The following is an 11,311-nucleotide window of genomic DNA, read 5'->3' as shown; positions in this document are numbered from 1 at the left end:
TCTCTGTGCCTCGGGGGAGAACACTAAAGCTCAGCCACATTTTCAGCCACGTCACAGTAAACAGTACACACGAAGAGGATGACTTTAGAGCTTAATGGTATGAGTCACCCAACAATGAGGAGACACAACAATGTGATGCTGACCAGTATTACTGCATGTCTGGATGGTCAATGTTAAGCCGCTGCAGACCCAATCCGTTTGCACAAACAGGCGTATGAATGACACGATAATGCGCAAGGCATTTAGCGTGCAATAAGAACGCCTTTCTTGCTTTTAGCGTGTCATTTGTACGTCATGTAGTCTGTACTGACTGCAATGTAAATGCATCTGCGTAAATATGCTACTGTACGCTCACAGCTAGTGACGAAGAAAAGAAAGCGAGGGAGGGTGGATGGGTCCAACAAACACAACTTTCAACCAGGAGACCGGTGTTTGGAACCGGTGTTTTGTTTGGTATTACGTAAGTGACGTTTTTGACGTGTTTACTAATGTAACATTGTTTCTGTACGTATTATCCTTAGTTTCTGTACTTATTTTAAGCCCAATCATGATGTTTTTCCTAATTCAGTGGGTCTGTTGCCTAAACCCAACTGCGGATGTTACCATAGTTTTGTTGTGTGGTGTACAAATTACAATTGAAAAGGTTAAAATGCGTCCTCATGACATTTGGAATGTGTGTGTAACAGAGTGCTCCAGAGATGACGTATTTTTGTAGGCCAACCAGGAAGTCATCGCCCTGGGTTCCCTCGACAAAAAGCCAATGGGATTTTTCCATTGGGTTTTGGATTATTGCAGAAAATAAGCTCTGTGGTAAACAAACGTTTATGATACTGATACATTATGTTGAGCAAGATAATCTTCACGAATGAACACATCTATGATTTTTGAAGCATAAATGAAATCGGCAGAAGTAAAAAGCTAACGTTAGGCTATAAACGAACTACACCACGGTCGCATGAGAGCGAGTATACACAACGAGGCTGTAAAGGTGGACGAGTCTGCGTGATGAAGTTTAGTAGTCTCATTGAGCCACTTGTTGGCAACCGCCTTTTTAAAGACTAAAGGCTTCAAATTTCATTAGTGGGATATTTATTGATGTATTTTATGTCGTAGAAAAAAACGTTAAAATCTCTTAAGCTTGTGTTAACCACAGACCTTATTTCAGGCATATAACTATAAACCCATTCAAAAAAAACATTGACTTCCAGACGAGGGAACCGGTAGTGCTGAAACGCTAACACATTTCCGGGTTTTAGGATTCACTCCTGTAGCACTCTGTGTCGTGCGTCCTTCCCATGAGACTGGGTTGGCGGACCATGTCTGTCCATTACATTACTGTGGACCGACTACTGTAGGACTTCTGCTTCAGCTGCTACACACAATCAGCCGTATAACAACATTGCCTCAATAAAAATCAATAAAAACATTTTAATTTAAATATGAATTACCTCTTTGAAGAATAAGGGAACAAGATTGTGACCAGGCATTAAAAGCCAGCTTTTGGTACTTGAGTTTCTGATACTCTGTGCTATGAACACATTTTTTTTTTCAAGGTATTGAGATTTGACCTTTTGCTTTTTGTGTATTTGTCAGGCAGACAGAAACACATACTTTTGGTGAGCAGACATAGAGCTTATATAAATTGCCGGGTAATGCTGGTATACTGAGAGCAGTCAGACGTCGACGCTGCAGGCTGTCTGAACAAGAGAAGGATGATGTATCTGTCAGTATGGTGGTTTAATAGACTACATAGATCATCAGGACAGACTGGACACCCACATCATCAGAGGCACACATGACCTGTGTAGCAGAGGGTAAACTGAGGGAGATGTTGTGTCAGAGACTTTTATCATATTATTTCCTTTTTTGAAATTGAGAGCATAATGCCCTTTAAGTGTTTTTTTAAATGTGTTGTGTATGTATGTTTGAGAGAGTGAATGTTAAATCATCACTCACTGGACTCAAATCCACAAACCTTGACAAACAGGTCACGTCACAAAAGAGACACTGAAAAAAAGCCCTCTATTTATTATTGTAAGGTCTGAATATGACAATGTGTTGCCGTTTTGATGGTAACACTGTAATCTTTCCAAAACATTATTTCAGGTGTGATGTTTACCAGCATGCAACTTGGCAAAAATAAAAAAGACCCTTTTCCTTCCTCTTAAAATACTGAAACTAACAGGGCTTCATTACTGTCAACAAACAATGGAGGCTCAATAACAGGACATAAACACGCAAATAAATATGGTTAAATAGAAAATAAATACATTTCAGTACGATAACATTGGCACAGGACAAGTAATAACTGCTCCTCATGAAATATGATTCAAGGCTGTCTTCTGAGAAATGAAATCCGAACACTTAATTACGGAGCACTGACACGCAGATAAAAAGGATGTGCGGCACGCGTGTCACTGATGAATTTAAATGACCAGAAAACAAAGAGGCAGCAGAATGAGCTCCTGGTCGGATGATTCAGATCTCGCTTTAACACCTGGCTTCAACTGAACAGCCATTACTCTGTCGTACTGTCAGCTTCTGTTGTTTTTATAATGAAGGGTGTGTTTTATCATGGCACGACGTGATCTCAAAGATCCACTGAAATGAAATATGTTTCCCTCCCTCCTACAAGACATGACTGCTAATGATGCTACATCAGATAAACAAACATCATTGTCCATTTAATTCACCTCACAGACAATATTAAAGTCCTTGTATGCTGCTTTTTATTGTACATGTTACACTATTCACTGTGTTTTTCAGGGTGTTTGAAGGCCCCCGGGGAATCGAGCCCAAGTTAAACTCAAAATCGAATGTTTGCAATTTTGTTTTGACTTTTTCAAGACTTCTAATGAACAACCACGAATAACTTCACAGCAACATATTTCTGAGAAAGTCCCACATGTAACCATGTCAACATAGTTAGCAAACAGGCAATACAAAATCACAAAAATATTACTTTTATACACAGAATCTATAATGATAAACCAGTCTGTGATGTGTGACTCTCTTGAAGCTGCTATCTTGTCAAAATAAAATGACAATTCCTTTGGAGTCTTGCTTGTGTTAAAACCATGATATTGCAACACTTTCTACATTTATCCTTCATTTTACGAAAATGATTTGAGTAGCATTTTTGTTCTGGGCTGTCCCAAGATGCATTTTGTTCCTTCGGATCAAATGAGTGCAGAATAAGTTTTGTGATCTTTGTATGTGAGGTTAAAGTACAAAGACGTCACTCCACGAATCACTGAAAAGTATTTAGTTTCTAAAACAAAGACAGATAAGACTGAGTTGCTACAGTGAACTTAAACACAATCTTGTTCTCAACAAATCACAAAATGACCTTAAATGTAGAGGGGGTAGACAAAATAATGGAGACACTTTTCAATACGCAACCCAGTACGACGACACTACAAAACTTGGCCTTGAAGGTATAACGAGGTGTATCAGTCCTGTCTCCTAAAAAATACGTTCCCATACAACTAAATTACATTTTCAATTACGTTTGGAAGGAAACGTATTTTGTTGCGGATGTTTACATATCACAAATACCTATGTAAGTCCGAGGACCTCCGCAGCGAGTGACGTAGTAGAATGTGTGACGTGCAGAGCAGGTAATATATCAAGCGTTATTACACGGCTGTGTTGAATACTGGATTCTGATTGGTCAATCACAGTGTTCTGCGGTCTGTAATTTCTTTATAGCAGACCGTTGCTATGTATAGCAGACCGTTGCTATGGGCACAGTTCTGATGTCGGACTCTGGAGGACCGTTTTTGTGTCAAAATATTGATTTCTTAAGTAAGTAGCCGTGTAATAAGCGGGATAATGTACAACTAGCGGGTCATTGTTGTGAAAGAATCCCCTTCAGGTGCAGCATCGCCCTGTTGGGGAATCTTTCACAACAAAGACCAGCTCGCTGCACATTATCCCTTACTTATAATACGTTGAATAAAAAAGTTATTGAATAATAACAAACAAGAAAGTCCACTATTGTAGGACGGGAGGGGAGGTTGATGAGTCCAACAAACACCAGACTTAACCCCAGGAGACCGGTGTTCATGTCCCGTTAGAAACGTAGTAACTCATTGCATTTTTGTTTTGTTTTAAAATCATTTTAAGTCAAACCATGATCTTTTTTTTAATAAACCTAACCCAGTAGTTTTGTTGCCTAAACCTAACTAAGTAGATATGTTGCATTTTTTATTTTTTTGTTTCACTTTATAACGTTAATCACATGTTGTGACCGTAATTCGGGAGAAAATACGTTTCCCTCAAAATGTATTGTTATTATGCCATTTAGTTGTATGGGAACGTAATTTAGTGGGAGGCGGGGTTGAAAACAATACATTGTGGCTTTACAGGGGGGTTAAGAGCTAAAACATTTTTCTCGACAACAGCACTGACTACCTGGAGTCTTGTCGACACTGTGAGGTTGCCCGGCAACCAGTGGAGACTCCAGGAAGTTACTACGCCAAGAAATGAGCTGGATACGGCGCCGCCACTCAGCCTTGCTGCCAGTTTGTCCCGGTGGCCACTCCTATTGCAACTAAAAAAAACTCCTGTGGTCCAAAAAGCTTTTTTCCCACAAACCACCATTTTAACAGAGATCTAACTAGCAAGAAAGTGAATAAGCGTCTTCGCCAAAACGCCAAACTCTGTCTTTGAAACGTAGCATCTAGTTGAGTCAACATCTCTCACACTATTTTATTGATTACAATGTGAGGTGTTTCTGTTATTTTGTCTACCCCCTGTATCTCTCAGGTTGATTTTACACTAATCGAACTTTCTGACTGTTAGCATATCTGACCGCCGGCGCCTCGTGCTTCGTCTCAATCACACCCAGGCGTGGACGCTGCCCGCCCAGTCCAACAGCCGTCCTCTGTACCAGGCGCGTGTAATCGGCTGAATGAGAAGCAGGAGTCGAAACCTTCGGAGCAGCCCGCAAAAGATGGCGGCCGCCACGACCACGAGCGGTGACATCATCACGAACCCCAGGATAATGAGGGCGGAGCAGCTGTTGTCGTCAAGGTAATGGCAGATGGCAGAGGGGGCGTCAAGGACCTACGAGGACAAACATAGAGGGGGGATCAGAAAAGTAGACAGGAGGGCTCCGGAGGACATGGTGATATCTTGGCATCAGCAGGAGCTCCTTCTCTTCTGTCTAAAAGGAAGTAGGAGGGTTTGTTAATGTGTGTGTTTGCATATGCTCAGGCTGCAGAAGTGGGACAGTGTGGGTAGTGGGCTGTGACAGCGTTTCTCCCAGCCTCCCTCTACAGTTCAGATAAGAAGTGGCTCAGTAGCTGTCAGTAACCCTCCGAGCTGTCAATCACCTTGTGAGGGCGAGCGAGAGGGAGGAGGCGGGCCTGAGAGAAAGAGATGGAAACTAAAGAAAGATGTGAAAGTAGCACACGACATGTACACACATAAAGTACAAGTACATTATCTCAAACACACTCAAAACCATTTGGTTACGTCTGAAGCCCTTTTTCGAAATGATCTCCTATTGTGAGCTTTTTCAAAAGGAGCTTCGCCTCCAACAAGTGCACCCTAGCAACAGCCGTGTTCGACACACTCATGAACACACGCACGCACACACACAGAGACACACCTCTGTCAAGTGCACACTGTGCGTTCACTGAGTGCATTTTTCCTCCTCGTCGTACTGTCGGTGTGTCTGTGCACAGCTGGTGCTGGCACCAAATCAGACAGCCTTGTGTTCTCAGTGGGGCCCTCGCTTCGTGTTCAGTCTGTCGACACAATAGGGAGAACTCTCTGACTGACGTTGTCGGTAATTGTTTGCTCTGAACTGACATTTGCTCCGGCCTCATCACGATTATAGTCTTGTTGCGTGTTCTTTAATTTGTCTGCTCCGTCACGCGGCTGTGCCTTCAGAAAATGAAGTCTTTCAACACAGAGACAACCGGACGGAAAGACAAACTGTGTCAGAGTTGGGATGTGATGTTATGACCTGTCCGGTGAACCAAGGACGGAGCTGTAGATCTTCACAGAATGATGATGCCTTGAATCACCATATTTTACTGATGATCTGTCTGCTCCTCACATAACTCACGAGCAAAGCGAGCCGTACCCTTCTCCTCACCTCATTACCAGAAACACTGTCTGACAGGCCCCAACATTCAAGGTAATCATATTTCTTTTGGCTTGTGTTGATAATAAAAAAACAATAAGTACAAACATGAAGCATAAGCCTGAACACCTGTCGGATGATGTCTCAGGTATAGACGTATAACGCTGCCAAAAAGACTTCCCTTTAGGGCTGTGATTGTCTGTTTCCTTCTAAGGCTCCAGGTGCCAGTCTTAATGAGAGACAATCCTCCCACTCTCTGTAGATGACATGGGATTACATGCCTAAACTTTAAATTAAGCCAAAGAAGACGCAGTGCAGACTCCTCCTAGTTAATGATTTACAAACATACTGTCAGGTTGAAACAGAGCGCTATCCTTTTAAAGCTGCACTACATATTTTTTTTAGCCACTTGGGGGCAGCAGAAACAAGCTGTCAATTCCACACTGATTTTACTGATTCTTGTTTTAAGTTGGCGTGTCAAACTTGTTAGCAAGTTATTTACACATCCAGCAGTTACGGAGCAACATTATCATTCATTGTCCACATGATGAATGAAAGTGCAATATAGAGCGCTCCAGGGATGACGTGTTTTTGTAGGCCAACCATGAAGTTAGAATCGACCTGGGTTCTCTTGACAAAAAGCCATTGTGATTTTTCCATTTGGTTTTGGATTATTGCAGTAAATAAGCTTTGTGGCAAACAAACAGTTATGATACTTACATTTTTTCTTCAGCAAGATAATCTTCACAAATGAGCACCACTTTGTGATTTTTGAAGTGTGAATGCAATCACCAGAGGTAAAAAGCTAACGTTAGGCTATAAACGAACTAGACCACGGTCGCATGAGAGCGAGTATACAGAACGAGGCTGTAAAGGCGGACGAGTCGGCGTGATGACCTTTAGTTGTCTCATTAAGCCACTTGTTAGCAACCGCCTTCAAAAGTGGGATATTTACTGACGTAAAAGGTTAAAATCTCTTTAGCTTGTTTTAACCACTCTATTCACTGTGCGTTTAGCTCCGTTTTGCTCTCCATCAACTCCTGAGAGAAACATCTGGTAGCTGATAAATGCTCCACCATGTTCACCAGATAGTCTCTAACCGTGTCGGTCTGTCATTTGGTGCTGTGCACATACATTGGGGTTTTGTTTTTTGCTGAAAACAGCTGCTCGCTGTGGGTAGAAACACTAAATTGATGCTTAATTATCTGTGGGTTTATAAAAACATTGACTATAGCAGCTTTAATCATCCTCGACAGGCGCACAAAAGTTCCCACTTTTCAGAAACTGGGAAGAAACAATCTATGACGTCCATGAGAGAAACTTATAGTCAACCATCATCAACTGGAGGAATGCTATGCTGCCTTCAAGACAACTCAGAACTCAAACATTTCCGACCTCCTTCTATAAAAAAGTACAGTGGAACGCCACTCAAAGTTGGAGTTCCTACTTGTAAACTGCAAATCCATCTACCCCGCATTCATGAAGAAGCAGTTGTCTGACGTCACACAACAATGGTAGTGCGCATTGTCAATGGTTAACCATCAACCAAAAGGCAACGTAAAGTATATTTGCCTGGATTTAATTAGAATAATACATGCTATCACATAGTAAAATCTGTTCTGCATGTAAATTGATGTCAAAATATGCTGCCTTGTTATTAGGTAGCTGGTTACAGTAAACAATCTCTGAAAGTTATCCTCTCTGCACAAAAGTTATTCAGGAAAACGTTAAAAATGCAAAAAAAAATGTATGTAGAGGGCTGCACTGCTGAGAGTTCAATTGAGTGTACACTTGACAAAGAATCATCATTTTGTCACGGTCAGACATGTTTTTTGTTTACGTTTGGCGTTGTGCACCTGGAATACTTGGGAGGTTGGAAGTCTCTCTTACTTCACCACTCACTTCCCTCGTTCACACACTCTAAGCACTGGCTCTGCTCCTAATGACCTACGCTACTCTGACAACAACTGGCTCCTGAGAGGGCCATTCGCGTTTTTGCGTTAGCCACCGTAGCTCTCCTACACGCTTGGCACACGGAAGAAGCATTAGTTGGTCGCAATCTCAACCTCGCCGCTAGATACCTTCAGATCCTACACACTGCTCCTATAAAAAAAAAAAAATCTTTTGTGCATTTTTGCCTTTATTTTGACAGATGAAAGATGAGCGAGACAGGAAACGTGGAATAAGGACAGGGGTGAAATGCAGCAGAGGTCACAACCTGGAATCGAACGAGGGTTGTTGCAGTTAACTTGGTATGTGTCTGAGACCAACACTTGGACAATTACGAGGCTTTTAAGGACATGTCCAGCATAGTGATTAGTTGTTTATAGGGTTGCCATGGGAAACCACATCTAAAGTAAACTAAAAAAGAATCAATGCAGGAAGTTTTTAACAAGACAAAATTGTACAGCTACAGGGACACCAAGTAGTTTTGTTTTTCTAGATTATTAGCATTGTTCAGTTTGCCTGCAAACTTTATTGTGGTCTTAATCTGATCTGCATGATAGCAGATTGTTAACTCAGTCTACGTGACAATCGCATTTGCTGCAAAGTGAGTGGAAACTATCTTATTATAAAACAGATAAAAATGACAAATCGTTGGGAATATAATTTGTGGTGAAAAATGTAATGAATTGCAAAATATCCCATCGCACAACACAAATATCCCAAATCTTTAACCTATTATTTTGCATTGTGGAAATACTGAACTCTGAGGCCCACAGTGATTCCTGCCATGTCTGATATTATAATCTGGACCTTGTTCCAGTAAATCAGTGTCCACCTCAGCTCAGTATCTGCTGACTAATCATCCAGATCCAGGATTTAGCTCAGATGCAACTTTACGACTTGAATTTTGGAGCTCAAATCACACCAGTGGGATCCGCAGTAAACTTTCCTCTCAGCTTGTTCTTGCTGCAAAGAGAATAAACAACAGAGTGATATATCTCACCCTGGAGTGGCAGAGGAAACCGGCGTACAGCAGCAGCATAGCAGGCAGCAGCACCACAGAGAAGACCACAGCCAGGAGCAGAGCGCTGACAAGGACGACACACAGGTCCCAGAGGATGAGAGCTGCACCGCACGCCACGCAGCCACACCTGCCCCGGCGGCTGCCCCACGCGCTGCCCCCGCTGTGGGCCACGGGAGGAGGCAGCATCTTCACTCCCTCCCCGACCCAGAACTCCTCCTCTTTCTCCTCTTCGCCTGAACCGCCATCATCCACGTCCACGTCCATCCCACACATCCTGAGGCAGACAGACAAAGAGACTCTTTAAACTCTGTTTAGAGCAGACTGAGGGAGAATTGTTGTGATTCAGACTGCAGGGTGGTTACAGGCCATTGCTGTTACATCCCTCGGTTTGTTAGTGTTTTAATTTAATGGATGCAGAAGAGATGCTTGCAAAACATTACTGTGCCAATGTAAATTGTGTATATTATGAAAATCTGTATTCAATTAATGGAACATAAAGTTCTTTAACATATTTGCATGTTAAATCAGTCCATTTCTCATCACTTTAATGTTGAATCACACCACAACTAATGATTATTTTCATTGTCGATTAATCTGTCGATTATTTTCTCGATTAATCGATTAGTTGTTTGGTCATTAAAATATCAGAAAATGGTGAAAAATGTCAATCGGTGTTTCCCAAAGCCCAAGATGACGTCCTCAAATGTCTTGTTTATGTCCACAACTCAAAGATATTCAGTTTACTGTCATAGAGGAAAGAAACCAGAAAATATTCACATTTAAGAAGCTTCCTTTCTTAAAATAACTCAAACCGATTAATCTATTATCAAAATAGTTGGTGATTCATTTAATAGCTGACAACTATACGATTAATCAAATTGCTGCAGCTCTAAATCACACACAAAAACACCTGTGTGTATATTTCCTTTCACATTGCTGCATTTAATTTTTGCATGCATGTTGTATTTAAAAAAAAAACGTAAATAAGAACAGACTGTCCCCTGTCCCCCCCATCACTGCTGATCTCTTCTTCTGTCAATCCAGGCAGCCAATAACTCATCAGACTATGCAAATGAGGACACACGCACACTTTTGTCTGTCTTCCCATCGCTCCTCCAGTCGATCTCATCGATCAGGACTTTGTCACTGAGGAGCCTGGACTGGACTGAGTGCCAATACGATGCATTTTAAAGTCATGCAGTCCGGAACCGTATAACCCTGAAGGACCTGCTGCTGAGCTGCAGAGCTGCAGAGCATCACACACTGGACAGGACTCATGTTCTGATCCAACACATCAACATCATCCTTTACCTTGATGCATACATTAATGGAGCTATAGTTTATATTTTAGTTTAGTTTTTTTCTGTCTGTAAACTGTTAAACCCTGGTGTCACAAACATTATTAATGCATGTGATAGAGTAGCCCTATATGTCTCCTAATAAACAACATAAATGAGGATGTTATTGTTGCCTACCTCCAAGTACAGATCCGGTTAATCCCTGCGGTGTCTTTGACTTCTTCTCCCGGTGATCCACTCGGAGCTCTTAATGTTACTACTGAATATAATAAATACTAGTGTTGTTGTGAGAGCAGCAGCTGAGAGTTGGACTCAGGGCTGCTGGCTGTGTAGTGATATAGTGTAGTGATGCTCTGTGATGCTCTCAGGAGCCTCTGGAGGAGCGAGCGACTCCGGGCCGCGCGCACTGCCGCTAAGTGCGCGCTCACACGGTCTCACATTAATTTTTTTTTTGCTATATTGATAATAGCAATATTTTTGTTTTAAATATTTTAAAAACACGTGAACACATCTGTACAGCTGCTCCCTACACTAACATACAAACCAAAAATAATGTGAAACACAATGAGGGAGCACAAAGGGGGGGGGGATCATATTTTGACGTCATTGCTGTGCATTTTCTGGCAACACATAACCCTTTATAACGGGTTCATACTAGGGCTATCAATCCATTCACATTTTTAATCATTTAATCAAATAATTAATTAATTAATGTGATTAATTTGTGATTAATCAGACATTTATTATCTGTTCAAAATGTACCTTAAAGGGAGATTTGTCAATTGTTTAATACCCTTATCAACATGGGAGTGGACAAATGTGTTTGCTTTATGCAAATGTATGTATATATTTATTATCGGAAGTCAATTAACAACACAAAACAATGACAAATATTGTCCAAAAACCCTCACAGGTACTGCATTTAGTATAAAAAGTATGCTCAAA

The 11,311-nt window shown here is 41.4% G+C and overlaps 1 protein-coding gene and 1 long non-coding RNA gene across 2 annotated transcripts in view; one reads left to right on the top strand and one right to left on the bottom strand.

Annotated features, from left to right (window-relative positions):
* Nucleotides 1-11,311, top strand: part of LOC141767701 (uncharacterized) — a 77,449-nt gene that overhangs the window by 57,042 nt on the left and 9,096 nt on the right. The window lies entirely within an intron of this gene.
* Nucleotides 2,004-10,874, bottom strand: tmem88bl (transmembrane protein 88b-like). Its single transcript, XM_074635225.1, has 3 exons — nt 10,544-10,874; nt 9,048-9,342; nt 2,004-5,070 (listed from the first exon to the last, which is right to left on the bottom strand). Exons 2-3 carry the CDS (start codon nt 9,339-9,341, stop codon nt 4,843-4,845), a joined length of 522 nt encoding a protein of 173 aa, XP_074491326.1. The 5' UTR covers nt 9,342; nt 10,544-10,874; the 3' UTR covers nt 2,004-4,842.

This window comes from Sebastes fasciatus, chromosome 1 (assembly GCF_043250625.1).
Source record: "Sebastes fasciatus isolate fSebFas1 chromosome 1, fSebFas1.pri, whole genome shotgun sequence".
Taxonomy (NCBI): Eukaryota; Metazoa; Chordata; class Actinopteri; order Perciformes; family Sebastidae; genus Sebastes; species Sebastes fasciatus.
The sequence above is the reverse complement of the archived record's forward strand: the minus strand, read 5'-3'. Positions and strand labels throughout refer to the sequence as shown.

Excerpts from the sequence above, each read along its gene's own strand:
- tmem88bl (XM_074635225.1), bottom strand. The coding sequence starts at position 9,341 with ATGTGTGGGATGGACGTGGACGTGGATGATGGCGGTTCAGGCGAAGAG. Across the intron at positions 5,071-9,047 it reads GTTTCCTCTGCCACTCCAGG|GTCCTTGACGCCCCCTCTGC; the intron begins GTGAGATATATC and ends TTGTCCTCGTAG.